This window comes from Cricetulus griseus, chromosome 6, assembly GCF_003668045.3.
Source record: "Cricetulus griseus strain 17A/GY chromosome 6, alternate assembly CriGri-PICRH-1.0, whole genome shotgun sequence".
In the NCBI taxonomy this organism is placed as follows: Eukaryota; Metazoa; Chordata; class Mammalia; order Rodentia; family Cricetidae; genus Cricetulus; species Cricetulus griseus.
In genome coordinates, this window is record NC_048599.1 from 23,214,810 (window position 1) to 23,240,907 (window position 26,098).

General features: G+C 45.6%; 1 protein-coding gene across 1 annotated transcript in view; it reads right to left on the reverse strand.

The window, feature by feature from the left end:
- Positions 1-14,991: 14,991 nt before the first annotated feature.
- Positions 14,992-26,098, reverse strand: part of Cnbd2 (cyclic nucleotide binding domain containing 2) — a 43,754-nt gene continuing 32,647 nt past the window's right edge. The window contains exons 11-12 of the mRNA XM_027421318.2: positions 21,123-21,286; positions 14,992-15,313 (exon numbers count right to left, since the gene is read on the reverse strand). Of these exons, the coding sequence (XP_027277119.1) occupies positions 14,992-15,313; positions 21,123-21,286 (486 nt within the window). The remainder of the gene's footprint in view (positions 15,314-21,122; positions 21,287-26,098) is intronic.

Genomic DNA, 26,098 nt, shown 5'->3' on the forward strand with positions numbered 1-26,098 from the left:
CAATAGGTTAGAGGACCCAGCAGGAGGAAGAGGAGGTCCGGAGCCAGATTGGTCGTGTGAAGACGTCTTCTTTTGTATTCTATTGCATTGTGTATGCATTTTATTCATTTCAACACCCCCCCTCCCCCGTGTGTGTATGTGCCTGCGTGTGTGGGTGTGGTGTGGTGTGGTGTGTGTTTGACAATGCCAAGTATTTTTGGGGAAATATCTTTCTAGATACTCTAAAGTGCCTGACATATTTTATTAGTAGTAGTAAAACAATACATTATGTAAATACGTTTTTGTTAGGATTCATTTGAAATATTGTTTGGGGAGGAATAGCCAAAGCCCTCCTGAGGTGACCACATTGTGTTTGTTCCCTGGTTTCCAGGAGAAGGAAATGTAGAGCTCTAAGTCATTGTGCTCCATGGGTGGAAAAAACCCACTGTCCCATTTCGTTTGGCTTTGCTGTGTACATAGTATATATAAAGGACAAAGGGGTCCTATTCACAGCATCTAGTCACTCTAGATGTTAAAGAGGTTGCCAGTGTATGACAAAGTAGAGGTAGTAGAACAATATTTTGTACTTTTGTGTTAAAATTTTTCTTTTTGTGTTAAAAAATTTTTTAATTATTACTCTTGTTCCATGTGTGCTGTTTACTGGACTGCTGTGTACATAGTGGACAACAGTCCTTACTTGAAACATCTGGTCTATCCAGATGTTTAGAAGTGCCCAACGTATGTTAAATGTAGAGGTAGTGAAATATCACTTTGTAAATATCTTTTTGCTAAAATTCATGAAACACTGTCTTTGGGAGTAGAATTATGAGCACCTCTATGAGCAGTACTGCCTGTACTTGCTCAGTGCTCTGGAGGAAGCGCTGGGAGACATCGAGGTAGTGTTTTTTATATGGGACCTTTTCAGATGCCACTTCTATATATTTGCATTTTGTTTTGCTCTGTGTATACTGTATATAATGGACATGTCAGCTTCTACTCGCTAAATGTTAAAGAGGTTGCCAGTGTATGACAAAATTAGCACATTGTGTACACTGTTAAAATTTATAGGAAAGATTGCCGTGTAAATGATTTGGGGATATGAATTTGTTCAGCAATTTCTAAGCATTGCATATGCCTATATTTGTCTACTGGTTTGAAGGCAGACAGAAGGGAGAAAAGAAGAAAGTGGGTCAAAGCCCAGATGGTTACGTTTAGAAGATACCTCAGATAATAACCATTGCTTTACATAGTTTTATTTACTAGTGCGGTGTGAATAGCAGATAAGTTTACATTTAAAAGTAGAAGTAGTAGAATAAAACTTCATGTAAATAAATTTTGAAAAACTGGAGATACTATGTTTAGAGTAGAATTGCTAACCCACCTCTGAGAACAGTACCAGCTGTACTTGTTCAGTGGATTGAGGAGGTGGGGGGGAAGAAACTGCAAAAAGATTCCATTAGTGTGCTAGATAGTTTTAGCTTACCCATCACCCCCTGTATATACTTCATTTAACTTTGCTATACTGTATATATTGTACATACTGGACAAAGGAGTCCTGATTTTAGTTTCTAGGTATTAAAGAGGTTGCCAGTGTATGGCAAAAGTAGAGTCGGTAAACTAGCCCATTCTATATACTCTGTATTAAAAGTCATAGCAAGGTTGTCTTCTGAAAGGAGTGGTGAAAGTATCAGGTGCCTGTGTCACATGATACAGGGGAGGGGCTGGAGAGAAAGGAGGTGGGAGCCCAGAATGCTCTCAGCAGAAGACACTTTGAGATCTACTCATTGTTACATGTGTGTGGTTTCAACACTACTCTGTATATAGGGGACACATTTATGTCCTCATCTGAAACATCTAGTCCTTCTAGGTGTTTAGAAGTGCACAAAGTATGTTAAAGGTAGACGTAGTAAATAATACTTGTTGTAGATTATTCTGTACATTATTCTGTTTAAACTCGTGGTGAAATGTCTTTTGGAAATGGAATGCTAAAATCACTTCTGAGCAATATGACGTGTGCTGGTTTGGGAGGGAGGAAGAAAGAGTTATGAAGGGCCTAATACTAATGTAAGTTTTGGTAATGAAGATTAGCCATTGTCCCTTTTATCTGTGTATCTTATTTTTGCAATGTGTGGTGTATGGTAAGACAACCAAATCCAAATATGCAGCACTTAGTCTTCCTAGATGGAGAAGAGGCTGCCAGTGTGTGACAAAGTAGAGTTAGTGAAAAGACATATTTTAAAGTTGTGAAAATTCATAGGAAAAAACTCAAAACCATTTAGGACGTGAAATTGTTAATATCCCCACAAAAAAAAAAAAAACATAAGTTACATAAACTGGGTTAAGAGAGATGGGGAGAGGTTCTAGACCAGAAGGTTGCTATTTATAGGTGTGTGCAGTTTATTTACTGCACTGCATTGTACATATGCTGGGGAAACAGAAGTGTTAGTGGAAACATCTAGTCTTTAGACTTTAAAGTGCATAATAGATTTGGTGCGGTAATGCATACCTTTAATCCTAGGTTGAGGCAGGTGGATCTTGTGAGTTCCAGGCCAGCCAGGGCTACACAGACTTTGTCTCAAAACAGTAAGAAAATGTGCATAATGGACTGTTGGGATGGCCCAGCAGATAAAGGGGCTTGTCACCCAGCTGGTGGCCTGAGTCTGCTTGCCAGGATCCCCATGATGAAAGGAGAAAAGTGATTCACAAATTGTCTTATAGCCTTATACAAGTGGCATGCATGTGCCCACATGTACTAATTAATGTAAAAAATGCACATGGTAAAAATAGAGAGTTAACACCTTTTAAGGATTATTATTTCATAGGAATGGTTATGGGGGGTGTGGAATTGGTAAGCTTTGTCTTTGAGCAGATACTGTTACCTGGTGGAGGCGAATAGGAGAAAGAATAGTGCAGGGCAAGGCGCTGCCCGTTGGTTGGTTCCACCGGCCTAGCCACTGTTCCTGTGTGCATTTCAGTTAATGGTGAATGTTGCCAAGTATTAGAGAATAAGTTCCAGTGCCCAAAAGAAGGGCTGTCTTCTGGGGGTGACCTTTGTAAGACTGGCAGCATCCTGGACAGGAGTTGTGCAGAGAAGAGGACGGATGAAGGAAGAGCTCTTTGCTAGGACCACCACATCTAGAAAACAGCTGTACCCAGGGATCCGTATGTGCAGATACTTGTGTTTATTGTGTACAAAGTTCATCCCACAACATCTGAACTTCATGAATGTCCTAAAGGAGAGCATATGGTTAAAAGTATAGCTTCATAGATTGACAGAAAAGGTGCCTCTTGAATTGTTACGCCATGTCTGGACAGTGTGAGTTAATTCATGTTGTTAGACTGACTGGAGAGGCAGAGAGGTTCACAGGGCGAGATCTACGGCGCTGTGCTGTGTTGACATTGACATCCTGAGGACCCCTGCCGTAGGCGCATCTAAAGTGCTCCATAGGAATACATTTATTGAGCAGGAACACCTTCATATTTACTATATAGATCTTAGGAATGCTGTACTTAGTTGGTCTGTTGCTTTGTGTTTCCTTATAAGCTGAGCATTGAGGGAATGCAGAATTTTAATTGTAACTTCGCCAGTATTTCTATCTAGAAGCCCTGCTGCCATTTTTGTCTTCTATGAAATTTTTGTTGCCAAGGAAGACAGGATTACAGTCTTGTCTGACAGATTGAGATGGCGTGGTGTGTTCTTGGTTATCAAAATACTCATGTAGCGTTGGGGGTTTTAGTTGGTGAATATTCACAATGTGTGTGTGGGGGAAAGCTTGATACATAATTGTATAATCTCAATTCCCTAAATGTGTGTACATTACAGCATCTAGAAGGACACAGCAAGCTGAGCGCTTATGACTGGGAGACTGTTCTTGGCTTCTTGTGTTTTGTTTCCTGTAATGCACATACTACAAAATAAATAAAAGCATCTTTTAAAAGCTTAACGTGAGCCTGTACTGCTTGTATCATAAAGAGCATAAACCGTGGAAGCAGTGTTGTCGGTGGGCTGAAGAAGCTGAGGTCTCTTCCATGCTTTCTTCCTTCCTAGGTGCTAGCCTCCCCTCCCTGGATAATTGGTGAGAGATCTCATTGGGTGTTTGACATTTCCCTATGCTTCTGCTGACTTGAATGTAATAGCCTGATACCTACAATGTGTGTCCTTTCCCTAGCAGTCCTTACGTCTTGAATTTGGAACCTACCTTTGCCAGTTGTCCTCAAAGCCACCTTTAAATCACACTACAGCCATAGGATACAGCAGATTACCTGGCAGGAAGCAGGGGTTAGGTGGTGTCTGTTCACACAGTTGCTGGAAACCCAGCTTTTTGCACTGTTGCTTTTTGTGCAGCATGCTGGTTTATGCATCCATTGAGAAGCCAGGGTTTTCCAAATAGGAAGTTTCCTCTGGTTATGACTGACCAAACCAGAGGACTAGATGAGGTCAGGTGTGACACCACTCAGCCCACATCAGTCTCAGAATATCTGATGTGGTAATGTAGGGGTTTTTATCCTCAACCTCTCAGGGGCCTATTGGAACTTGTGTGAGTTGGGAAGCTGGGGGCAAACAGGCCCTTCAGTTGACTTCAGCTTAGATATAACCTGCTCCTATAGATGCCCCTTTGATACGGGTGCTGGGTTACTGAGCTGAACGTCAGGGAGACACATGTTATTTTTGTTGTTGTTTTGGTTTTGTTTTTTTTCGAGACAGGGTTTCTCTGTGTAGCTTTGGAGTCTGTCCTGGCACTCGCGTTGGAGACCAGACTGGCCTCGAACTCACAGAGTTTCGCCTGCCTCTGCCTCCCGAGTGCTGGGATTAAAGGTATGTGCCACCAACGCCCGGCGAGACACATGTTGTTGTTGGTTTTTTTTTAAAGATTTTATTTATTATGTATACAATATTCTGCTTCCATGTATATCTGCACACCAGAAGAGGGCACCAGATCTCATAATGGATGGCTGTGAGCCACCATGTGGTTGCTGGGAATTGAACTCAGGACCTTTGGAAGAACAGTCAGTGCGCTTAACCTCTGAGCCATCTCTCCAGCCCCGACACACGTTTTTTTAATCTCTAGTAACGAACTATAGAAATGATCCCTGAAAGTATAGTCTTGAGACACACGTTTTTTTGTTTTTTTTTTTAATCTCTAGCCTGGGGCAGAAATACCAGGTATCCACTCTCCTTTCCCCCTGAAGATTGATGAGGTTTGCCTTTCCAGGTAATGCTGGGCCATCTTTTTAATGATAGAAGCCAGGGCCAAACTTCCTAAGTATCACTCTTGAGTAAAGTGTGATCATAGAGAAAAGACTAACCCCAGGCCTACAGCAGGGCAAGTACAAGAGCATCCTGACATTTTGTTTTTTACAGGATGATGGGGACACACCAAAATGACATAGAAGCCAGCTCTTAAAGTGGCTTCCACTGGCCAAATCTGTGTTTGAGAGCTTGTTTGGAGGTTCTAGTAGGGGATTGAAGCTACTCATTCTCCCTTGGCTGACAATCAGCCCTCTTTTGAGGGAGGTCATCCTTCTAACCAAGTATGTTGCTTTAGTGGGGACACACGTGGAGTGGAGGAAGGGGACCCCTACCTAGCCAGTGAGATCAGCTGAATTGTCCCTGGTGATATGGAATGACAGATAGTGCAGCTAGATCACCTCACAATGGAGAAAGTGGAATCTATTTAATTTTTGTCTTTTTTGAGACTTTTTTTTTTTTGAGACAGGGTTTCTCTGTGCTGCCTAGGAACTCACTGTAGCCCAGGCTGGCCTCGAGTTCAGAAATCCACCTGCCTCTGCCACCACCGCCTGACTGAGATCTTGTAAGCATTTTTGCCTGCATGTGATGAGCACAGAGTTCCATGTCTTCACGATAAAATTCTAGGGCTCTTTTGCATAACATAAGTATGCTTCATACTACTGAACTGTGACACGTCAGTATTGCAGTTCCAAATGATAATGCCACATTTTATTTTTCAATAAAAATACATTTTTTTAATAAAAAGAAGAGTGACTTTACATCAGGGACAACCACTTAGTCCTGTAAGTTAATATCACCAGCAGAGGACCAGACTGAAACCCCTTGTTACCTAGGGATCAATAGAACAAATTATCAGGAACGGTGGCACATGCCTCCAATCCCAGCTGCCCAAGAAGCTGAGCTAAGAATTTTGTAAGTTTAAGGCCAGCCTAACCAATCTTGTCTCAAAATAAAAAGGAGAAGAACTTAGGAGGTAGCTCAGTGGCAGTGTGCTTATCTAGCACATGTGAGGCCTGAGTTCAGCACAATGCAGACACTAAATCTAATCATATAAGAATACTACAAACCCAAATCAAAGAACATTCTACAAAATAACTGACCCATAATCTACAAACGTATTGGGAATACAGACATCCAAATAAGACTGAGAAATGTCACCCAGGAGAAACCAAAGAGATATGACAAATAAGTGGATCTGTGTGCACTATGTGTGTGCAGGTACCTGTAGAGGTCAGAAACCGGGCTGGAGTTCCAATCAGTTGTGAGCCACCAAAGTGGGTCCTGGTACCAATCCTGAACCTTTGGAAAAACATCAAGTGATCTTAACCCCTTTCTTGTGTTCTTGACTCTAAAGCCAGAACCATGTGGCCAAAGCTGCCAAGTTCTACTGCTTTCTGGGGCTGGAACATGGCCCCCTCCTTCAAATGCATATTCACCAGCTTTCTGTTTTCAATAGTTTACTTCACTGTCTAAGTTTAGCTGTCTTGGAACTCAGTCTATAGACAAGGCTGACCTCCAACACAGAGATCTGCCAGCTTCTGCCTCCCGAGTGTGGGAATTAATGTCATGCCATTGGACCTGGCCCTAACCTTTTCTTTAATTTCCTTTCATAGTTGGAAGCTTAAATTAAGTTCTTGCTGTGAGGTCATCACCACCTTTATTCCAACTAGCATCAAGCTTTTCTTTGATCTGTTTACATTTCCTGGTGCCCCTTTTCTCCACAAACTGTACAATTGAATTTTCCTTACTTCATTGTAGATCTGCATAAGATTGGCCACTAATAGCCACATGACACAGTCAATACTAGGCTGTTTTGAAATCTCTGCCAAAGCTGTTAATCTATAACTTTTAAAATTAGCCTCAGGCAGATTTTTTTGGACAAGGGTAGAAAGCAGCCACAGTCTTTGCCAAAATATCACAAGAACAGTCTCTAGGCCACATACTAAAATTCTCTGAAACCTCTTGAGCCAGACACACACAGCTCAAATCACCCTCAGCAATACTGTTTTCCATGCTCCTCCTTCTATGGCCCATTAAGCCCCACTTAAAGCATTCTATTTCTTTTCTAATTCAGTGTCCCAAATCCATATTCATCCAAACAAAAGCACAGTCAGGTGTATCACAGCAATACCCCACTGTTTTTCTTTTTTTCTTCCTTTTTCTTGTTTTATGTATGAGTGTTCTGCTTGTATACCTGCATGCCAGAGAGGGCACCAGATCACATTATAGATGGTTTTGAGCCACCATGTAGTTGCTGGGAATCAAACTCAGGACCTCTGGAAGAGCAGCCGGTGCTCTTAATCACTGAACCATCTCACCAGCCCCCACCAACTTCTGTCTTAGTTAGCACTTTATTGCTGTGAAAAGAACCATGACCACAGCAATAATGGAAAACATTTCTTTGGGACTGGCTTAGTCCATTATCGTTGGGTTGTTAGTAGTCAGGCATCTGTCCTGGCTGCCCCTGGGGTTCTGACAGGATCCGCCCTTGGCTGCAGTCACTAAGAACACCTCCTGTGCACATTCACTACATTCCCCTTTAAAAGGGCCCCTGCCTACCTCCCATCTTTCTTTCTCTCTCTCTTCATCTCTCTCTGACTTTCTTTTCTTTTGCTGCTCCCTCCAGAGGCTGGTCTCCTCTCTCCCATTCACTTTCCCCCAATTAAAAAAAAAAAAGAAAGAACAAAAAAACAAACAACAACAACAACAAAAAAAAACCTCCACCGAAGCTCTGTGGTGTGGTGTCTTTCAAGTGCCACTTTTTAAAACGGTGGGAAACATGGTAGTGCATGGGCAGATGCGTTGTCGGAGAAGGCAGCAGGAAGAGAGTGCCAAGGGTCTGGCTTAGGCTTCTGAAACCCCAAAGCCCACCCCCAATGACACACTTCCTCCAACAAGGCCACAACTCCTAACACTGCCATTCACTAGGAGCCCATGGGATCATTTTCATGGAAACCACCACACCCATCATCAGCACTCCTCACCTGATGGGACATTTTTACAGAGCATAAATCATCCACACCAGAGTCTATACCTTACATTAAGACTGTTTCTTGGTGCTGTGCATTGCAGCCCATGGGTCTGGACAATTATATAACGGTGTGTATTCACCATTATAGTGTTTTGCTGTTTGCTTGGGTTCTTGTTTGTTTTTGAGGGGATTGAATGTACTTAATGCCACTGTATACTTAAAATCGTTAAGGTGACACTGAGTGTAGGGGGGCCAATGCCTGGGAGGCAGAGGTAGGAGAATCTTGAGCCAACCTGAGCTACATAGTGTGTGTGTGTGTGTGTGTGTGTGTGTGTGTAGTTAAGGTGGTAAATTTCATGTGGTTTGCATTTACAATTTAAAATAACTTTTGAACTGCCAGCATGATTCAAAGAACTCCTAAATACCTTTCACCCAGATTTGCCAATCGTTATTTTCCCTTTTTCCATTTTCTTTGTGTGTTGTGTATATGTATGCAAGATATGTGTCATATACATGCGCAGGTAAGCATGTATGCACGTATGACATGATCGGGCGGTGTTGCACATGTAGAGAGGCCCAAGGTTGATACTGGAATCATGGTCCATTGCCCTCCCATCTTACTGAGGCAGGGAGTCTCAGTCAAACCCAGAGCTCCCCGATATGGGGATCCCCGTCTCTGCCTTCCCAGGCTGGAATTGGAGGCAGGCAGCCATGCCCAGCTGCTGTCTAGAGATCTGAATTCTGATCCTCATGCAGTCTCCTGAACCATAGAGTCACCCTTCAGTCCCAGTTGTTACTATTTAACTGTATTTTCTCAAAGTGCACAGTGTATTTTTCCTAAATAATTTCAAAGTAGGTCAAAGAATATATTATTTCCCAAGAAAAGGAGATTGGCATGCATAAAATACAAGACAGTTACTAAATCAGAAAAAATTCTAGTCTCCAACTCTCAGTCCACTTGACTCTCAGGCTGTTTTCATATTGATTCTTTTGTAAGAAAGAATATAAGTGGGACAGGAAAATGTCACAGTCAGCTTCAACTGTCCACTTGACACAAACCTAGGATCACCTGGGAAGAGGGCACCTCAACTGAAGAATTGCCTCCATCACATTGGCCTGTGCTCATATCTTCGGGGTATGTCTTTAATTGCTAATTGATGTAAGAGTGCCCAGCCTACTGTGGGTGGTGTCACTCCTGGGCAGGTGAGCCTGAGTTACATAAGAAAGCAAGCTCAGAAAGCCAGTAAAAGCAGTGTTCCTCCATGACCTCTGCTCCAGTTCTCTCCTCGAGCTCTGGCTGTGGCTTCCCTTGACAATGAGCCAGTAAACTAAAACGAACCCTTTCTTTTCCAAATCAGAGTTTGTTCTGTTTGTTTGTTTGTTTTGTTTTGTTTTCAAGACAGGATTTCACGCCGGCAGTAGTGACACCCACCTTTAATCCCAGCACTCAAGAGGCAGAGGCAGACAGATCTCTGTGAGTTCAAGGCCAGCCTGGTCTCCAAAGCCAGTTCCAGGACAGGCTCCAAAGCAACACAGAGAAACCCTGTCTCAAAAAACAAAACAAAAGACAGAATCTCACTGTGTAGCTCTGGCTGTCTTGGAAATCTGTAGACTAGGCTGGCCTGGAACTCACAGAGATCTGCCAGCCTTTGCCTCCTGAGTGCTGGGATTAAAGGTGTGCACCACTACAGCCAGCTTTAGAGAGTTTTATTATAGCAATGGAAGGTAAACGGAGAGAGATGGTCAAACTTGACAGGAGAGTAAAGACCTCTAGAAAGGAAAGGTCACATAGTGCTGCTGGCCAGTTCTCACTGCCCCCAGCTCTCTCCTATGTAGGTTTTTCAAAGGTCACAGTCCTGCAGCAGGCATGAGTACCTCTCTTCCAGCTTTGGTCCCACTCCTCTGCCACCAGTGACAGGCCTGCAACTAAGTCCCTTGTTAAAGACCTCAGCCTTGACATCCCAAACATCAGCAAGGAACCAGGGTAAAGTTGCCTGGACTCCAGGTGTGTCACTCCCAAGGCACACCCCTCCATCTCATCCTTAGGGTTGCTGGAACTGGAAGGTACAATTCCTCCACAGTGGCTGGAGAAACAGCTTAGAGGTTCAGAGCACTGACTGTTCTTCCAGAGGTCCTGAGTTCAATTCCCAGCAACCACATGGTGGCTCACAGTCACCTGTAGTGAAACTTGGTGCCCTCTTCTGACCTTCAGGCATACATGCAGGTACATAATAATAATAATAGTAATAATAAAAATTCCTCCACAGTAAGGATTAGGGATTTATCAAATGTGTTTGTTTCCAACCCCCAAGATGGGCTCTTAAAATTCTTCTATAATAAACACTGGCAACACTCCCTGTTTGTTTCTCAAATGGGTTTTCCCATTTCCTCCAAACAGTGGAAGCTTTTACTGCCAGGGGCTCTATTTTTGGCTGGGTGTGCCTACTTACATATGGGAAACCATGGCAGAGGGCAAGTGTGTTCTCTTTAGTGTAATCTCAAGGCTGGGTACACAGAATTTCTCTCTAGAAAACAGGTGACTTGCTGGGGGATAAATGAGTAACAGTGGCATAACAGTGCACACACTCAAAAGCTGACTAAACAGGAGTGGGCAGAGTGCGGAGAAGGCACACAAGCTGCCTGGATCAGCCACCTAGCTGGCAAGTGGGATGAGACATGGCTTTTGTCTTTTTGGGCCTCAGTCTCCCTCTCTAACAAATGGAATACTGTCTCCCGGTTAATATCCAGGAAATATTCAGGGTCAGTGTCAGCCTTTTGCTATTGTTTAGTCTGAGTGTGTTCCCCACTGGTCCATGTGTTGAAAGCTGGGCCCCAGTGTGGCAGTCTTGAGTCAAGTGGGGCCTATGGAATAGGGGTGTAGCTCAGTCACTGAGCTCATAGTAACAGCCACACACAAGTTCCCCGGTGTTTGTGGAGACAGATTGAGATTACTCAATCTCTACCATTGCAGCAGGGCCTTAGAGAACTGTGTTCTGCTCCTTGAGTTCCTGAAGCCCACACCTCACTCAGGGCCCTTTTCCCGAAGTGCTCTTCAAATAGCCCTTCCTCTTCTGTCTTCTCTCCTGTCCCCACATCTCCATCTCCTCTCTCTGACCTCCTCCTCCTCACCCTTCCCCTCAGTTCTCCTCTCCTCATTTTGGCTTTTGAGGTAGGGTCTCTATACAGCCCAGTGAGGCCTTGAACTCTTCCTTCTTTGCCTCTGGAGTTTGTGGATAAAGGCCTGTGCCACCACACACTATTTCGAGTCCATTTCTTACCCATAATTCTCACAGAGAAAGACCCCCGGAGGCTCAGGCCCCCAGGATCTCCTCCCAGGACTGCGGCCACCCCAATCACCAGGTGGAGGTGGAAACTTGATGCAAACAGCAAGAGGTTTTATTGCAGTTGTTTAACGAGCTAACCCCATGTTAGCTCGGGGCTTTCATACATCCACCATGGCGGATAGCTGGGAAAGATGCTTCGAAGCCACAGCATAGAGATCTTATAGGGCAGCGTAAGAGGAGTGTCTAGGGGTACGCACAGGCTCAGGATTGGTGTGCCTCCAGGCTTGGAGGGTTTGCCCTGTGTTGATTGGTCAACTGGTTGTTATGGCCCATAGGCCCTGCCAGGGTGGTTGCTATGCTCTGTGCATCATTGCTGTGCACTTGTCCGTAAAGCACACCCAGAGCCATAAAGCATAGCACCACCAGCTAACTTCTGATTGGTTCCTTGCCACGAGGCAGGCATCTGACATCCTAGTGACCAAGGTAAGGTCAGGCAAGCACGTGCTAGGCTGTTATGGCTGCTGAACTGGGGAGGTGGTCCCTTCAAGAACATGTGGAAGAGTAAGAACATTCTGGAAGCTTTTTCTCTCACTTCCCAAGAAGAGGGCCCCAAATTTCCTTATGAACAAAAACTTCACCTTGTTGTACACATATTACCTCAACAGCCCAAAGTGGCAGAGTTGGCAGGACCCAGCAGGTCACTGGACCCCACAAGCAGGTACCTAGCAAGACAGCTGTCCTGTGGATGCTCATTCTTACTAGCCATTCTTCTTTTCTCTGGCCAAGTTACATCTCAAGTACCTTCAAGGCCCCCAGCTACCTAGAGTGGAGATCAGTGGACTATGGCCTATCGGTAAGGTCAGACTGACCACCTATTTCATCACCAGCCATGCTCACTACAAGTTTTCTACCATCGCTCTCCTGAGGTGGCACTGACTGCCGTAACAGGGACCACTGGACCTATGCAGCCTGAAGTATGTACAGTCTGGCTCTTTCCAGATACAGAGCCCTCACCTAGAGAACATGGAGTGCCTCATCCTCTGAAGCTGCCCCAGAGCAACAGCCAATAAGCACACCTCACATGAATGAAGAAGTCTTCACCACCATTTCAGAGCCACCAACCACCCTCAGCCTAAAGAGATCCCTAGTGAGACACTGCCACTTCCCTAGCCCCCAACAGTGGTACCTGGTCATTACAGGACTGCTGATGCCTCAGACTTCGTGTTTAGTGTTGTTTTGACAGGGTTTCAAGTAGCCCAGGATGTCCTCACTGTATAGCCATGGATGACCATGAACTTCTTGTCTCAGTTTGGCCTCTGTTGCTGTGACAAGCACGATGACTCAAAACAACTTGAGGAAGCAAGGGTTTATTTGGCTTACAGGTTACAGTTCGTCATCCAGGGGACACCAAAGGCAGGAACCTGGAGGCAGCAACTGAATCGGAGACCATGGAGAAATGTTGTTTACAGGCTCCTGGTCAACTACCTTTCTTACATAGCCTAGGCCCACAGGCCCAGGAATAGCAATGAAGGGACCAGCACCCCATTTCGGCAGCCATAACAGCCGAACACGTGCTTGTCTGGCCTTGTCTTGGTCACTAGGATGTCAGATGCCTGCATCGTGGCAAGGAACCAATCAGAAGTTAGCTGGTGGTGCTATGCTTTACGGCTCTGGGTGTGCTTTACGGACAAGTGCACAGCAATGACATGCAGAGCATGGCAACCACCCTGGGAGGGCCTATGGGCCATAACAACCAGTTGACCAATCAACACAGGGCAAACCCTCCAAGCCTGGAGGCACACCAATCCTGAGCCTGTGTGTACCCCTAGATACTCCCCCTTACACTGCCCTATAAGATCTCTATGCAGACGCTTCGAGCCGTCTTTCTAGCCATTCGCCATGGTGAGTGGATGAAAGACCCAAGCTAATATGGGGTTAGCTTGTTAAACAACTATAATAAAGCCTCGTGCAGTTTGCATCAAACTTTCGACTCTGCCTGGTGATTGGGGTGACCAGGGTCCTGGGCTGAGATCCTGGAGGCCTGAGCTTCTGGGATTCTTTCAGCAGCACCTACCATGGACTGGGCCCCTACATCAATTAACAATCAAGAAAGTGTTGCACGGATATTCAGGCCTATCCATTAAAGGCAATTCTTCAGTTAAGTTCCCTCTTCGAAGGTGTGTCAAGCTGACAACAACACTAACTAGGACACTCCTGCTCATCTTGCCCTCACATTCCCCAGTGCAAACATTAAAGTGTTTGCTACCTCACTCTGCTGACTTGTCCCTGATTTCTTGTCTCTCTCAGGTCACCAGGAGTCAAAACCCTGAAGTTTACCGTTTCTCTATAATATCTACACTCTCTTCTGAGGAAAAAAAAAATCCTATTCCTCCTTTTTAGTACACAAGAAAATGTTTGTTCTGTTTGGTTTTTTTTTGGGGGGGGGCGTTCTAAGACAGGGTTTCTCTGTGGCTTTGGAGTCTGTCCTGGAACTGGCTCTTGTAGACCAGGCTGGTCTCGAACTCACAGAGATCCCCTGCCTCTGCCTCCCAAGTGCTGGGATTAAAGGTGTGTGCCACCACCTTCCGGCAAGAAAATGGTTTAAAACAAAACAAAACAAAAACAAAACCAAACTACTGTTGAACATATTATAACTATAGTCAATTCCATGCCTATGCAACCCATTGATCTTGACAGTTTTCTCAGTTCACTACTCGGGAGACAGAAGCACAGGCCCTAGACTGACCCATGGTGTTCAGGGCGTCCCCAGGGAGGGACAGTGCCAGGCCCTCCGGGGCTCCTGACTCAAAGTGCATAGCCCAGGCCATTGTTTTCTAGGCTGCAGGTGAGTGGGATTGGCCATAGCCTTGGGGTGCAAGAGGGTTCCTGTGTTGTTATGACCTCATTCAGGCCTCAGGGTGCTCATTTGGAGAGGTGGCATGGTGCTTTCTCTGGGGTATTAAGGCTATATGAGGACAGGTGCCTCAAAATAAGGAGTACCAGAGGGACAAGGAGTCTTCCTGAACCCCATCCCCTGCCTGCTTGTCACTGGTGGGCTCCTATTATCCACAGGGTGCCAACTTAGCCAGAGAGGCCAAGCCCCACAGCTTGCTGCCCAACACATTCCATGTTTATAAAATATTTTAAATTAGTTGCTCATGTTTAAAAAAAAACAGTAGGAATAATGCATAATATTGGGTTTCTTGATTTTTCCCCCCCATACTATATTAACTGGCAACAGCTGGCCTGTGTTGGTTCCCAGGGCAGCGTCCATTGATTGAGGTGAAGGAGCTCCATCTAAGATGAGGAATGGTCACATTGGTTCCCTTGTAAGAGACACACCCCAGCCTCCTGGACATCTGTGTCCTCATTGTGTCCCATAAGTGTCAAGGGAGACCATGCCTCTCAAGTTACTGGCCGAGTCCTCCAGCCTTCCCCATCCTAAACCAGCAACTGCCATACAGTCATCCAGAAAACAGAGACAATTCCAACGTACTTTATTGGTTCTAAAGAAGAACCCCTGAATTTTTATACTGAGGTAGGAGCTCTTGAATTTTGGGCCGGGGTGCTGAAATAGTTTGGACAACCTTCAAGGGGGGTAGGAATTTCTGGGAGACCATAAAAACAGGATAGTGCTGTTTTACCTTCTTCTCGAGGTTACACAAATTCAGGCTCAAAGACCTCGGGTCGTAGATCTCTTTCTTCTTGGTCTGGATCGGGGGGTACAGCTGTCGCTCATTGAGGGGCTTCACCAGTAGCCGAAGCAGATCCTTCCGGAAGATATTCCAGTTGTTTTCCTTCAGGAATCTCTCACACAGCTCTTCGTCACTGAAGGGCAAACAGAAGCTGCGCTCTAGAGCCCCCCACCCCCGGCCTCTGCCCTCCATCCGAATGGACGATTCCACTGCTCCTTTCAAAACCTAAACTCTCTGCTCCCCGCCCTGTTCTCCCCACACTTCTCCACCTCCTTTGCCTTTCTACCAACTCAGTCCTTTAAGCCTGGGCTGTCCTCCTGTCATGCCAGGAGTCACTGGCAGGCTACTGAGTCCCTGAAATGTGGTCAGTGTGAATTAGACACACCACACAAAGAAATGTGAATTATTGATTTTCAAACTGATGTGTTGAAGGACTACTTCTGATACAGTGAATCCAATAAAGCGGGTTGAGGTTAATTTTTGTGGATAAACTGGAGATGGTGGTGTATGCCTGTCATGTCAGTACTTCCAAGACGTACAGGAGGGTCACTGAATTTCAGGCTAGACTGGGCTACACAGTGAATTTGAAAGTAGCCTGGGCTACATGTTAAAACTCTGTTTCAAAAAGGCCAAACAAAACAAGACCAGAAAGATGGCTCAGGGCTAAGTGCTTGCCATACAAGCTTGGCAACTAGAATTCAATTCCCAAAACCCATGTAAATGTGGAAAGAGGAAATAACTCACCAAGTTATCCTCTGACCTCTGTATGAGCTCCATCCACACATGTACCCACACATATACATCATGAATACAAACAGACACATACACAATAACAAAATAAATGAAAATAAGTAAAACTATTGGAAAGCTGGTCATGGCACATGTTTTATAATCTCAGCACTCAAGAGACAAAAGGATGATGAGTTTGAGGCCAGTTGATCGACATAGTAAGTTTAGGACAGCCTGGGCTACACAGCAAGATCCTATCAGAAAAAAAAAAATAATGTAGCTTTTGGGAAATGTCAGTAAAAGCTACAGTGGGATGAGGGTACCACCACAGCAAGACCACTCACACCCCCTAAGACAGCTACCATCAGAAGCATGGAGATGTTCAGAATTCAGAGAGAGGGTCCTCACAGGGCTGAAGGATGTAAACTGGTGCAGACCCCTTGGGAAAGAGTTTGACAACTTCACAGAAGTTTAACTATACAGTTACCATGTGATTCAGCAATTTGTCATCAAAAATATACTTAAGAGAAATGAAGATATATACAAACCTGCACAAGAATGTTTACAGTAGCAATACTCATAACAGTGAAAAGCAGAAATAATCCAAATGCCTATCGGCTGTTGAACAGACAACCACCTGTCTGTCTGTCTGTCTGTCTGTCACACACACATATAAAATTATTCTTCCATATGAAATGTCCAGAACAGACGAATCTGAGGGAAATAGACAGTGGCTGCCCTGGGCTGGTCATGGTGTCCTGATCCTACCTGGACCCCTCCCTCACAGCATCTGAGGGTGGGAAGGTAGAGTCGGATGGCTTAGTAATTATTGGCTCATTCCTTCTGATACCTCAGCAAGGGAAAGGCACTGCCAAATTTCCTTTAACTCATCTGGTCTCACCCGTCCAAGGGCACAAGCCTAACAGCTCACTGGCCATATCTACATATAAGCAGTCCTTTGATTTGTTCATGAGTTTTCTTACTTACATCTACTCAGTTTCTTCTGTTTTTGTTTTGAGTTTTGAGACAAGGCCTCACGTAGCTCAGACTTCTCTCCAACTCACCTAAGGGTCCCTGCCTAACCAATATTGATCAGGACAAAGGCAATTGTGATCCCCAGGCCTCAACCTAAGAAAACACCCAGCAGTCAGAATGGGCTACCAGGTCCTTGAAGTCTTAGTAATGTCCCTACCCACTCATGAAAGCTGACTGTGGGCATCTCTTCTCAATGCCATGTTGAGTGGCATCACGTTGGTAGCTGGAAATTGGCTGGATGGTATATTCACACCACAGAAATCAGCACATGTTACTTGGCGAGATTGTCCCTGCCTCTTAGCAACCTGGCTGGCAAAGATTTTACTAGCACACGGACTGGACAGTCTCCTCTTCAAAAGTTCCATTAACTCACATCTCCTTACACAACACAGAACATTATCTGACCCTGACCCAGCATCTACCATATGCCCAGGCGGTACACTGGCTGAGACTTTTTGTTTTGTTATTTTGGTTTTGTTGGTTTGTTTTTCTGTTTTTTTTTTTTTTGGGGGGGGGGGTGTTCAAGGAAGAGTTTCTCTGTGGCTTTGGAGGCTATCCTGGAACTAGCTCTTGTAGACCAGGCTGGTCTCCAACTCACAGAGATCCACCTGCCTCTGCCTCCCGAGTGCTGGGATGAAAGGTGTGTGCCACCACTGCCTGGCTGTTTTTCTAGACAGGGTTTCTCTATGTAAAATCTCTGGTTGTCCTGGAACTCCCTTTGTAGACCATGCTGGCTTGGAACTCACAGAGATCTGCCTGCCTCTACTTCCTGAGTGCTGAGATTAAAGGCATGAGCCACCCATATCAGACATGAATTATGGGCTTGAAAGGGCCAAAGGAATGTGCCAAAACCTATGTGGGATAAACACCTAATTACACATTCCTATGAAACCATTTCTTTTTGGATCCAGAGTCCAAGATAGATAAAACTGCATATCACACTTGGACACTGAAGGCCACACTGATTTCTAGTCTATTTTTTGAGTGAATAGCTCCAAACCCCAGTCTCTCCTAACCTGTGGCTATGTCACAGTAGTCAGCTCTTTGTTTTGTCCTGTGTGACACGACCTGGGCTGTGAGGGGGTAGTTTTTAAGTTCTCTGGTCTATGACATTCACAGGACAGGTACCCCAGTTTAAAGATGAGGCATGGTAGACGTATCTCCTGTGTGACTGGGCAGGCTGGAAACCTAAGTTCAACCTTTAGTGAAGACAGAATCCTGTCTGGCAGCATCGAGATGGTACAGCGAGGTGCTTGTCAAGCAGAGCCAGGGCAACTGCTCCAAGCAGCTGCACATTCCAGCCAAAGAAAACCTCCAGGAATTTGAGCTCCGCAAACCCTGTCCCCACTGCATGCAGCAGGAGGGAGGGAGCTGAGGCGCCTTAGATCACTTGTTAGACCCCCGAAAACCTCAAGTATCCGGGGTCTCAGGCCAGGTTCTCGGTCACCCCAATCACCAGGCGGATTCGAGAGCTTGCTGCAAACTGCACGAGGCTTTATTGTAATTTAACGAGCTAACCCCATGTTAGCTCGGGTCTTTTACCCACCCGCCATGGCGGACGGCTAGAAAAGACAGCTCCAACGGGCTCCCAAAAGATCTTATAGGGCAGCGTAAGGGGAGTGTCTTGGGGTACGCACAGGCTTACGATTGGTGTGCTTCCAGGCTTGGAGGGCTTGCCCTGTATTGATTGGTCAACTGGTTGTTATGGCTCATAGGCCCTCCTAGGGTGGTTGCTATGCTCTCTATGTCATTGTCGTGCGCTTGTCCGTAAAGCACACCCAGGGTCGTAAAGCATAGCGCCACCAGCTAACTTCTGATTGGTTCCTTGTCACAAGACAGGCATCTGACCTCTAAGTGACTAAGGTTCCTTGTCACGAGACAGGCATCTGACCTCTACGTGACTAAGGCAGGTTTATGGCAAGCACGTGTTCGGCTGTTATGGCTGCCAAAAGGAAGCTGGTTCCTTCACACTCATCCAGGAGGCTGCTCCACGAGACCATTTTTAATAGTCACACTCAAGACCCAGAAGAGAATGGAGCCCTGAAGCTGGAAGAAGCCACCAGCGATTTTCAACTTGTTTCTCTCAACAGCCCCAAGTTTGGCCATATCTACATATAAGCTGTTTTTTGAATTGCTCATGATTTTTCTTAAATCTACTCAGGTTCTTCTGTTTTTGTTTTGAGTTTTGAGACAAGGCCTCATGTAGCTCAGACTTCTCTCAAACTCACCTAATAGCCTTGAACTCCTGACCTCCTTGCCTCACCTCCTGGGTGCTGAGATTATAGGCATGAGCTGCTATGCCCAGCTTCAGTGTCTCCTACTTAAATGTCTAACTGCCCTGAGTAATGGTCAGCCCAGTCCGGGGTTTAGTAAGTTCATCATGTTGTTTCTCTAGTTCACAATAGAAATTGTACATTATTTGTGTCAAGACTCCACAAGTAGGGGTGGGGCAGAAGAGGACAAGGGAGAGACAGAGGGATAGGGGAGAATTAAAGAGAATTAACAAAATAAATTTTGTTTGAAAATGCTACAATGAAACCTTATGCTACATGAACTGATTTAAACTTTAAAAAAAAAATGGCTAAAATTTTCAAATACAAACTGAACCTGTATACACCTGAAAACACACCCTTCCATCATTCTGAAGGAACAAAAAAAATGGGGACATGACTGCTACTAGGTATGGTCAAGGAAAAGGTTTATTGTAGATATGAGGGAAAAGAACAGCCAAAAGCATCTGGAAAGGTCCAGATTGAACATGGCCAGCAGAATAAACCAGACCATGGGGGAGGGGAGGGAGGAAGAAAAGGGGAGGGGCTAAGAAAGGAGCTGTGGACTCAAGATTGAGGAAGTCAAACACCTGGAAGGGAGAGGTTTTAGGGTAGGGGGTGGTGTGAGACGTGCTGGTACTGAGCCATGCTGGGAGAACTAGCCAGTGTCCTCTTTGACATGTGTTTTTGTTTTGTTTTGGTTTCTTTTGTTTTTTTTTTCCAGATAGGGTTTCTCTGTATAACAGCCCTGGCTGTCCTGGAACTCACTCTGCAGACCAGGCTGGCCTCAAACTCACAGAGATCCACCTGCCTCTGCATCCCAAGTGCTGGGATTAAAGGCTTTCACCACCACCTGTTTGATATGTTAATAGCACCTCAACTAGCCTTTTGTCTTGGGGTTTCTTTGAGACCTAACTCCATTTGTATCCTACACTAGCAGAAATACCTGTCTAGTCAATTTCTCTTTTTAAAACATTTTTTTAAAAAGATTTATTTATTGATGGGGGATGTCCTTCTGTATTATGTTTCTCTTATAGGTTGATGAATAAAACACTGGCCAATAGAGGCAGGAAGATAGGCGGAGCTAGGAGAATACTAGGGAGAGAGGCAGAGAGGCACCTCGAGGGACGCCATCTAGGGAGGGGGAAGATAGGACATGCCAGGTGTTATCCAGTAAGATAAAACCATATAGAAATACATAGATTAGTAGTTATGGGTTAATAATTAAGAGAGAGTTAGCCAGTAAAAAGCCCTAGCCATCGGCCAACAGTTTAATAATTAACATAGCATCTGTGTGATTATTTGGGACTGAGAAGGGTGGCAGGACCTGGTGGGACAAGAAACTCCAGTTAAAATTTATATTATGTGAGTGTCTTGACTGTAGGTCTGTGCACCATGTGCATGCCTTCAGAGTCCAGAAGCAGGCATCATGTCCCTTGGAACTGGAGTTACAGATGGTTATGAGAAACAAAGCTGGGTCCTCTGCAAGAGCAACCAATGCTTTTAACTGCTGAGCCATCTCTCCAGCCCCAATTTCTTTTGTTTTTGCTGACTGGACTCTACCAAGAAGACCCAGCCATCTCTCTCGCTCCAACAAATGCAGCACCATTTGCTAAGCTGTCTCCTCGGTGTGACACGTGGGTGACTGCCACTGTTTATTGTGGATGTGGATGCTAGGCACATCTTAATGCATGTAGCTTTCCCCATATTTTGACTTCATAAAGACAAATTCACAAGTGGATGGCTGACTCAGAGGGGAGAGACGGTTTTAGAGCTAGCTCTTTGAAACACAATGCTAAAAGTAGCATCAGAGACTGCAACTGTTCTGAATAACAGCCCAGCTCACCATTGTCAACATCAGTTCTAATTGGGCGGATCCCAAGGCCTCACCTTCATTACAGCACTGACCTGGGGTAGTCCACATCATTCTTGATTATCTTCATTTTCGTCTCCTCATCAATCAGATCATAAAACTTTCCTTTTCTCACCCGGATCAACTCCGTTCCCATGCTCAAAAGGATTAAGGGTCGAACATCACGCATGCTTTCTGGAAGGAAGGCATTGTGAATGCCCTAGGGAGAAGTTACAGAAAGTTAGACCTCACAGAGCAGCCAGGTCCACCAACAGATTTTCTAGACGGGAAACATGGGACCTGGGGGGCGGGGACGTCTTTCTGGGGCTTTGTGTGCTGCTGAGGAGGGGCAGCCCGGGACTTCATTTGCTACCCACCAACACAGTATCAGTCGGGAACAACAGGGGCCTCTAGGTCCTCTCTCCCACCACCACACAGGTTAGGCTCTCAGGGCCCCTCACACTGTGTTTGAACTTTCTCCATGTCCAATCTCAAATCTGTCCATTCATTCATTCATTTTGAGAGGAAGTCTTGCTCTATTACCTAAGCTTGCCTGGGTCTGAGTGATCATCCTGCCTCAGCCTTCTGAGTGCTAGAACAGGCATAACACCACCATGCTTGGCCTTGAAAACTTCTCTCTGCTGAGTAAACCCACTCTTTTGTTTGGTTTTTTGTTTGTTTGTTTGTTTGTTTGTTTGTTTGAGGCAGGGTTTCTCTGTGTAGCTCTGGCTATCCTAGAACTCACTCGGTAGACCAAGCTGACCTCTAACTCACAGAGATCTGCCTGCCTCTGCTGGGATTAAAGGCGTGCACCACTACCACTACCCAGCCCATTTTCTCTTAAGACTTAAAAAAAAGACTAATGTCTTCTAGGCCTTTTCTTTTTCAACCATCCCCATCTTTTTTTTTTTTTTTTTTGAGACAGGGTTTCTCTGTGTAGCTTTGGAGCCTATCCTGGCACTCGCTTTGGAGAGATGTGGGACCATTCACAATGAAAACACTCCTAACTTCAGAAGGTAGGGCTAGGTAAGACCTGTAATCCCAGCTACTCAGGAAGCTGAGACAGGAGGACGAGTTAAAGGCTAGCCTGGGGTACAGAGTGAGTTCAAGATCAACCTGGGGGCCAGGTGTGATGGTGCACATCTTTAATCCTAGCATTCGAAAGACAGAAGCAAGAGGATCTCATTGAGCTTGAGGCCAGCCTGGTTTTCATCATGAGTTCAAGGCCAGCCTGGGCAACTTAAGTAGAACTCTGTCTCAAAAGAAAAGAAAGGGGGCTCTGGATGTATGGCTCAGTGGTAGAGTAATGTGTATACATCAGAGAGGGAGAGGGGCAAGCCTCCCTGGGCTGTTTGTGCTCCTGTGAAATGGTCAGAATGTCGGGCCTATGTGTCTTTGAAAGACTGAATTTGAAAAGAGCTCTCAAGTGGATTTTGGAATACCCACCCCACCATTTTGTTTCTAGGATTTAAAGAATGATCACCCACAAGAAATTCCGTGGTGACCAGTGCCAGGGGTCTCTCCTTGGTACAACTAGAATGGACGGATGTTGCTTTTCAGAAGCTGTTGATGATCTAAACAAAATAGTGTATGCAAGAAAGCCCTGGACACAGCTCCTGCTGGCCATTCTCAGTACAGTGGGTACGGTACCAATGCCCCCCTCACTATTGCCAGACTTTGTACAAGGAACACAGTGGCTGAACTTCAAGGGGCCCTACAGGCTGGAGGAAATATGCAAATTTAATCTTGTTAACTGCCTGAGGGCCCAGGGATTCACCCCCACCCTCAGAGGTGGGAAACAAGGTTCAGTAAAAGTAATTTGCTTGTTCACAGCCATGCCTCATATAATCCCAGCCTTGACAACAGTGGCTGTGGTGGCACCAGCTGAAGTCTACTGAGCAGTCTCGAAAGCCCAGGTCCCCTCCTGGTTTCCAAGTGTGGGCATTTGTTTAAGCGTCACAAATATAACCACTCATGTTGGTCCTATGCTGGTCCTCATCTTACAGGTGAAGACACTGAAGTTATAGAACTGTCTGCGGTCACACAGCATGAAAACAACGAACATAGAGTCAACTCTGGTTTGTCTTCAGAGTCCATGCTTTTTGCCAACACAGCAAGAGGATAATAAGACACAAAGTGGCAGAGACAAGATGTGAACCCAGGAACCTCTGCAGGGACAGCTCTGTCCTGCTTGTGCTCCAGCCACCGCCTGTCCACACCTGAATCACATCAGGTCATTTCTTTAGTTAGACCCCTTAAACAGCACCCAAGGTTCCTAAAGTGAAACTCATTTCTGCTGCCAAGGCCTGGGCTAGCCCACCTTTGCCTAGGGCACCAGCCTGGCCTGGCTCTACACGCCACGCCCCTTACTTTGTGTACGATGCCCTACTTTCTTGCTTCCGCTTCTGTCACGCCTTTGAACTTTCTGCCCTTCAGTTTGGAACGCTCTCACGAGCAGCTGCACCCCCCCCCCCCCCCATTTAAGAAGCCTCCCCTTCCGCCCTGCTTTCCAGTCCATTCCCAACCGCAATGCTCAATTGTTTTCCCATTCGTAGCTTGTCTGTTCATCATTTGTCCCCCACTGGGTCCTGTGGTACCCACTGGCGCCTCTTGCTGTTCTTAAACCAAGGCAGACATGCAAGAATGAATGAATGAACATGTAGGTACATGGAATCACATGTTAGAGGCAGAACCTGGCCTTGGGGATTTTTACACTTCATGATGAGACCACAGACTCAGAGAGGTAAAATGACTCGCTCAGTGCCACACAGATATTAGAGGAACATGAAAATAAGATTCCCCATGAGAAAGTTAGCTCTCCTATACCTCTCAACTCAATATCTGGGCTTTGACCCCAGTCCCCAGACTGTGCTGTTCCCTGGTCATTCTAGCATGGCTGGGGATGGGAGGATGGGGAGTGGGGGATGGGGGCAGGTCCTTTATGTCAGGGACCCTATTGCTCCTGTTCCTAACACAACTTCCCACCAAGTCACCATCTGCCCAGAACGCTGGCCTGAAAATCCTGTTGCCATCTTGGTGCCCTGTGGTGGGTTGTACACAGTGAACTCCGATGAACCCCAGCCTGGCCTGACTCTATACTCCATGGCAACAGCGACTTAAAGAGTAACTGCAGAGGAAAATCCTCTGCCTGAGAAAGGTGGTGGCTGGTGTGGCCCTGGCACGGTGCCTGGCTGCAGAAATGCTGAATGAGAGCTGAATGGTGTTTTTTTTTTTTTTTTTTTTTTTTTTTTTTTTTGCTAAGCCAAACAACCGAATGGTGTTCTTTAACTGTCTCAGAGCCATCTCACTGAAAGGGAGCAGAGTCCTTCTGGGGATGGCGGTGGGTGGAGCTAAAGTTACAGTTTTACTAAACAAAAGGAAGACCTTTCCAGGTCAAAAAGCCTTAAATCAGTGTTGATGGAGGATGCTGGAGACCCAGGCACCATGATAGACCCTCGCTAACCTGACACACCAGGCCAGTGGGAAAGGAGCGTTCACAACCGTGGTGACATGGGGGGAAGGGGTGTAAGGATGACCCTGGGGACATTGTAACTGAAGCACAGCAGAAAGCACCTGGCGATGGAGCAGGTTTCCAGGCTCCAAGTGATCATATAGTGCCCCCTCCCCAAGTGGGCCCTACCCCTGCCAGGCCCATGCTGTTCTACCCGTGTTCAGCCCTACACTCATCAGCAGTCTCACAGGTGGACAACTCAGGGCCACACTCACTCCTCCTTAACTGCATTAGGTTTTGCATTGGTCTAATTTTTGGAATATTTTTAGATTTACAGAAAACATGAGAAGATGGCAGAGCTCCCACAAAGCCCATTATTAAGGTCTTACGTAAGAACGGTAGGCATGAGCTTTGTTACAGTGGGTCAATCAATTCTGATGAGTCATTACAAACGAACTTGACCAGCTTCCCTGAGGGGTTTGTTGCTTTTTAGGGATTTTTTTCTATCGTTTTGTTGTTGCTGTTTGTTCCCGGGACAGGGTGTTCCCATGCAGTCTAAGCTGGCTTCAAACTCTGGACCAGCCTGCCTTAGTGTCCCAAGTTCTGAGTGATTACAGGTGTGTACAACTATGCCTGACTACTTTTCATTTCCTACATTTTAAATTTTATACTTAATTATGTGTAGGTGTGTGTGTGTGTGTGTGTGTGTGTGTGTGTGTGTGTGTGTGTCAGTGCAGTTGCTTGATGAGTCCAGAAGAGAGTCTCGGATCCCCTGAAGCTGCAGTTACAGGTAGGTGGTTGTGAGCTGCCTTATATGGCTTCTTGAAGTCCAATTCAGATCCTCTACAAGGACAGTATGTGCTCTTAACTGCTGAGGCATCTCTCCAATGTCTAAAGATTTATTATTACTTCTATTTATGTATCTGAATGGTCCATGTGTGCAGGTGCCCATGGAAGCCAGAAGGGGGTGTTAGATCCCTTGGAGCTGGAGTCACAGGTTGCTGTGAGTCACCCACTGGTACTGAGAACCAAACTCTGGTCCTCCTCTTTAAGAGCAGTACACGCCCTTAACCGCTGAGCCATCTAGCCATATATGCCTCTCTAAGTATATCTGAGTGAAACCTGAGTTCATAATGACGTCTTTAACACTAATCCATCCCCAAAGGTACCTGTCTGGCTTCCTCCACTTTTCTGTAAATTTCCACTTCGATTGTAAGACGCCCAGCTCTCACCGTAGCCAGCCATTCTCTATGTGACATCAGGATTATTCACCCATGGCCTTGTGGAGAACAAACTATCCACTTGGTATAGCATTCTTGTAATCAAGGTTCCTTTTACCTTCTCCCTTAATAAACTCATTCCTTCTCTTAAACTGTCAATGCCCATAAAGATGGCTCCACTCCATCTTGGCTGAAGAGCAGAGAGTTCAAAAACTGTCTTTATTAAGTCATAAGACCTAAAGGCCAAAGGCATGGCTATAGTAGGATGTTTGATATTGACCTTGGGTGTCTAATCTAAGTAACAACAGACCTGGTCTCAGGTGTGGTTACTCCTGACCCACAAGGCCAGGTAACGAGAAGT